The 5,230-nt window shown below is 42.6% G+C and overlaps 1 protein-coding gene across 1 annotated transcript in view; it reads left to right on the top strand.

Annotated features, from left to right (window-relative positions):
• Nceh1 (neutral cholesterol ester hydrolase 1) overlaps nt 1-5,230 on the top strand; it is a 20,538-nt gene that overhangs the window by 11,438 nt on the left and 3,870 nt on the right. The window contains exon 3 of the mRNA XM_008840351.2: nt 3,841-4,012. Coding sequence (XP_008838573.1) covers nt 3,841-4,012 — 172 coding nt within the window. The remainder of the gene's footprint in view (nt 1-3,840; nt 4,013-5,230) is intronic.

The following is a 5,230-nucleotide window of genomic DNA, read 5'->3' as shown; positions in this document are numbered from 1 at the left end:
GCATTTAGCATTTAGGAAGCAGAGACAGGTAGATCTCTGAGTTCAAGGCCAGCCTGACCTACATAGTGAGTTCCAGGTCAGCTGGGGCTACAGGGAGACCCTGTCTAAAACAAAAAACAGAAAAACAAAAACAAAACAAAAAAGTAGTTAGATCCTAGGGTCCGTGCTGCTCATCTTTGTGTTCAGCAGGATTCCTTGATGTATCATTATGAATCCTTCTAGTCAGAGAAAATTGAGGTGTCTTTGTTACAATGTATTGTCAGAGAGACCTTGGCTCCAAGGAAGTAGAGGGACTTAGAAGGTTTAATGAAAGAAATGGCCTTTAAAATGAAAGACCAAGGATGGAAACATTTGAGGAGGTGACAGGGATGAGGTGGGAACCATATCCTGGGAATGGGAAAGATGCCTTTGGAGAGAGGGAAGGATGTGATCCAGTTCTGATGTTTCTGAGCTGCTGCAATATTGGGATTGGGGGGTGGTCTTCTAATATAGATGTAGGGATTCACCCCAAAATGACCCAGTCGGAATATGCTGTACTCGGCTCACGTCCGTATTTTTGTTTATTGAGACAGGGTCTTACTGTATAGCCCTGGCTGGCCTGGAACTCGATACGTAGATCAAGCTGGCCTTGAACTTAGAAATTCACGTCCCTCTCCCTCCCCAGTGCTAGGGTTAAAGGCATGTGCTACCACATCTGGCTCCCTGAGTGTTTTTGAGAAATTGCCAGCATTATGTAGGTAAAGTGCTGGCAGATTTCAGAAGGAACGTGTGTGTGTGTGTGTGTGTGTGCGTGTCTATCACATATTTGTCCTGATGTTTTGAAACACTCTCTTGCTTATGTAGCTCTGGCTGGGCTGCTGATTTGTGGCCGTCATCCGCTTCAGCTTCTTGAGTGTTGGAATTTCAGATGCGTGCCACCACATCTGGCTAGGAAGATAATATGCCTTATCTTTGGAGAAGTTTTTTTATTTGTTTGTTTTGAGACACATAGCTCCTGCAGGCCTCAAACTCACTGTTACCTCTAAGCCCTTATCTTCCAGCCTCCACCCCTTGAGTGTTGGGATCACAGACTTGCGCCCAGATTCCTGGAAAGGAAAAGTACATGGTAATAGATGTAATATGAGACCATTTGCTGTGCTAGGTGTTTTGTGTGGGAATATGGCAGATCCATTGAAATCATGAGACATGTTCTGAGATACCAAAACCTAGTTTTTAGCATTTACTGCTCAGATGAGGAATACAGACCTTCAACGTTGTGGGTTTTGAAAGCAACAAATACATTTTAAAGTGGGGAGGATTTGGGTGTCATTTCTATTTAAGATTCTAGTCTCCGGCCTCTGCACTCATGAACACACCTCCACACACACACCCATACCCCACACACATACTTACACACACACACACACACTCACAAATTCCAAGATCCTAGCTCTGAGTTGGGTGTGGTGGCACACGCCTCTCATCCCAGCACTTGGGATATGGTGGCAGAAGAGTTACAAGTTCCAGGTTATCCTCAGCTACATAGCAAGTTTGAGGACAGCTTAGTCTATATAGCAAGTTTTAGGCCAGTCAGGAATACACAATGAGATCTTGCAAAAGAAAAAAAAACTGAGCAAAAATGAGAACTTAGATTATGGATTTGGAGGTGGGGTAGGGATACTGACATTTGAACTCAGGGTCTTACATGTGCTAGGAAACTGACCCCTTTAAAAACTTCTGAGATGGGGTCTCAAGTTGCCTAGGCTGGCCTTGATCTCTATAGCTTAGGCAAATGTGCCTTGGTCTCTTTGAGTAACTGGACTCACAGGCCTGTACCACCAGACTGGACTAGACTATGGGTCTTTGATGGCACCAGGAAGACTTTCGCATGATGATATGGTTGTTTTTAAGTACACGTACCATGTTATCTCAACAGGTTATTAACTGACAGGATTGACCAGTAGATTGCCAATTTCCCTAAATCTAAAAATACTGAATAAGACCTTTTCTAAAATAACACCCGAAAACTCAGTTTAACTCATGTAAATCCTGATATAAATATGTACTACCTCCTGGTCAGCTAGGGATACTGTTTATTGTGGTATACAAGATATTGATGAAATGAAAAACTTTATTTTCACAATTTGACTATGAAGTGCTTCTGTTTTTCTTCAGATCAGGAATTCAGTTTGGTAATAATATTCAAATTACACAGAACTGGGGATAATAGAATCTTGAGAGGTGATGCCACCTAGTGGAATAAATCGAATAATGCTCCTGTCCATGAAGTAGTGTAGCATGCTACCTCCAAGCTGTGTCCCAGGCCTTGTTTCCATTTTTTATCTTTTGAAAAGATCACACTAAGTCAACCAGGCTGGCCTGGAACTCACTGTAAATCCCAAGTAGGTCTTGACTTTGGAGAATCCAAATCCTTCCTTAGCTTCCTAAGTAGCTGGCATTGCAACGCTGTGCCACCAGGTCCAACCAAAGCTTTCCTTGAATAGTCGACTGTGCCCCGGAAGCAAATGGAATTACAGTCAAACCCTCTGATAAAGGCTTGAATGACAAGTAAGAATTAAGCATGGGGGGGGGGCGGTGAAGGTGTTATAAGTCAAGACTTTGACCTTTGACAAAACCAGGGTTCTGGCAAACTGTATAGCATAGGATCACAAAGAACTCTAACCTTATAAAGTGTGCCCTAGGAGGCACCCTACAAATGTCCTAGATGGTCAGACAAGGCTGCAGGCAAACAGTTTTGCTTTTTACTGGTTAAAACTGACCTTTCACTTCTGTGTTCCAATGAGTGCATGTATTTCTTGGGTTAAACGTCAGGCTGGCATGGACCTCTTCAGTGGAGATAATTGTATTAAGTGAATTGTAAGGGCTGGAGAGATGGCTCAGTGGTTAAGAACACTGGCTGCTCTGGCAGAGGATCTGGGTCCAGTTCCCCATGTCCACATGACAGCTGGCAATGGTCCATAACTCCAGTTCCAGGGGATCCCACACCCTCTTCTGGCCTCCATGGGCATTGCATGTATGGGTGTACTTACATGCATACATGCTTACGAGCAAGCAAAATAGTCATACACATAAAAATAAATTTAAAATAAATTAAAATGAATTGTGAAGAATATCTTATAGATTTGTTAAATGTGAGACAGTGATTAGTTAATACTACCTAGTCATCTTTTGACTCAGAGCCGTTGTTAGTGGAATGCTGACTTCCAGAAATTTCCCTAAATATGTCATAACTCTATATCTTAGTAATGAACATCTTCATTTTAATTTAAGGTATTCATTTTGAGCTTCTGGTAGTGGGAGAATTTGGTAGCTGAAAGCTTTTTCTTTGTTTTGCTTTGTTTCTGTTTTTGAGACAGGATCTTGCTTTGTAGTCCAGGTTGGCCTCAAACTCCCAGACCTCCTGCTTCAGCCTCTCAGGTCTGAGATTACGGGTGTACACTCACTGTAGCTGCCTTGAAAGTTATTTTTGTTTTTGATTCTTTGGTTTTGGTTTTTGTTTTTTGAGACAAAGTCTCACTGTGTAGACCTGAGTGACCTGGAAATCTCTATGTAGACGAGATTGGCCTCGAACTGACAGAGATCTACCTGTCTCTGCCTCCCAGCTGCTGGAGTTAAAGGAGTGTGCCACCATGCCTGGCCCCCATTTTTTTAAAAATGATTTTTGCTACTACCAAATTGTTAATGTTATTTTTCAAGAAAAGAAAATAAATGGTTTACTTTTATATTGATTTTAATTTCTTGTCTATTTCTGACTTTTAAAAATTTCATTTTTCTCTTTAAATGTTAAATGGCCTATAAAACTTGGTGAAGTCCTAAAATGAATACATTTCGTCTTCACAGGTACAGGCTAGTTCCACAGGTTTACTTTCCAGAGCAAATTTATGATGTGATGCGTGCCACAAAATACTTCCTGAAGCCAGAAGTCTTAGAGAAGTACAAGGTTGATCCAGGCCGAATCGGCGTCTCTGGTGACAGTGCTGGTGGGAATTTGGCTGCTGCCCTTGGACAACAGGTAACGGGGCTGCCCCACGATGCTGATGGCACCAGGGTGTACACTGATGCCTAGCAAACTCTCACATTCTCCGCATGTGGGACAGAGACATCACACAGGGCTTCTTGCTGCATGGCCAGCACCCTCCCATGACTGCCTTTGAAGCTTTCTTGCAGGATTTCCTTAAAAAAATATTTTATTTGTATTTGTGTTTTATTTGCATCTATAGAAATACTCCCATGCCTGTAAGGTCAGAAAAAGGTGTTAGACCCCATGGAACTAGGGCTACGGGTGAATGTTCGCTGCCATGCGAGTGCTGGGAACCAAACCCCGGTGCTCTGCAAGAGCAGCCAGTGCTTTTAACTACTGAACACACTGAACAGCGTCCTCAGCCTCACTTGCAGGGTTTTCTGAAGTAGACCCTGAGGGGTGCCACTGAGGAGAGAGAGAGGCCCTGACTGCCTTCAGTGCTGAGAAGGTTAATGTTTAGTAGCTCCTGTACCTCAGGAAGCTGCACAGACATTAAGTAGCCCCCTCCTTTTTTCTGTTTCACTTACAAAATAGGGTATTTTTGATTAAATTCCAGTGCCTGTGGTTGTTTTCTTAGAGCTTGAGGCAAATTAAAATACTAATCAGTTTTACAAAATTTTATTTATTATTATTTGGTGGGTTTTTGTTGTTGTTTTTTGTCTTATGTAGCCCCGACTAGTTTCCAACTTGGTGTTTAGCCTAGGATGACTTTGAACCCGGGTCCTCCTGCCTCCACATCCATGTGCTGAGATTATAGGCCGGCTCCACTACTTTTAGTTTATACTAGTTTTCTTGTTTTTCTTTGTTTTTGCTGGTTTGGTTCATGGGGGGGGTTGTTGTTGTTTTCTTTTTCTTTTGAGATAGGGTTTCCCTGTAGCCCCAGATAACCTGGAACTTAGACCAGGCTAGTCTTGATCTCACAGAGATCCACCTGCCTCTGCCTCCCAAATGCTAGGATCAAATGTGTGCATCGCCACACCCCACAATTTTTTTAAAAATGTGTATGAGTATGTTGACTACATGTATGTAAGTGCACCACATGCATGCACACCTGCAGAGACCAGAAGAGGGCATTGGATCTCCTGGAACTGAAGTGGTTAGCTGCATGTAGGTGCTGGGAACTGAACCCAGGTCCTCTGCAAGAGAATCCAGTGCTTTTTTTTTTTTTAATTTATTTTTATTCTATGAGTATGTGTGTATTGCCTGCAT

The sequence above is a fragment of the Nannospalax galili genome, unplaced genomic scaffold (assembly GCF_000622305.1).
Source record: "Nannospalax galili isolate Female #2095 unplaced genomic scaffold, S.galili_v1.0 scaffold1021, whole genome shotgun sequence".
Classification (NCBI taxonomy): domain Eukaryota; kingdom Metazoa; phylum Chordata; class Mammalia; order Rodentia; family Spalacidae; genus Nannospalax; species Nannospalax galili.
The sequence above is the reverse complement of the archived record's forward strand: the minus strand, read 5'-3'. Positions and strand labels throughout refer to the sequence as shown.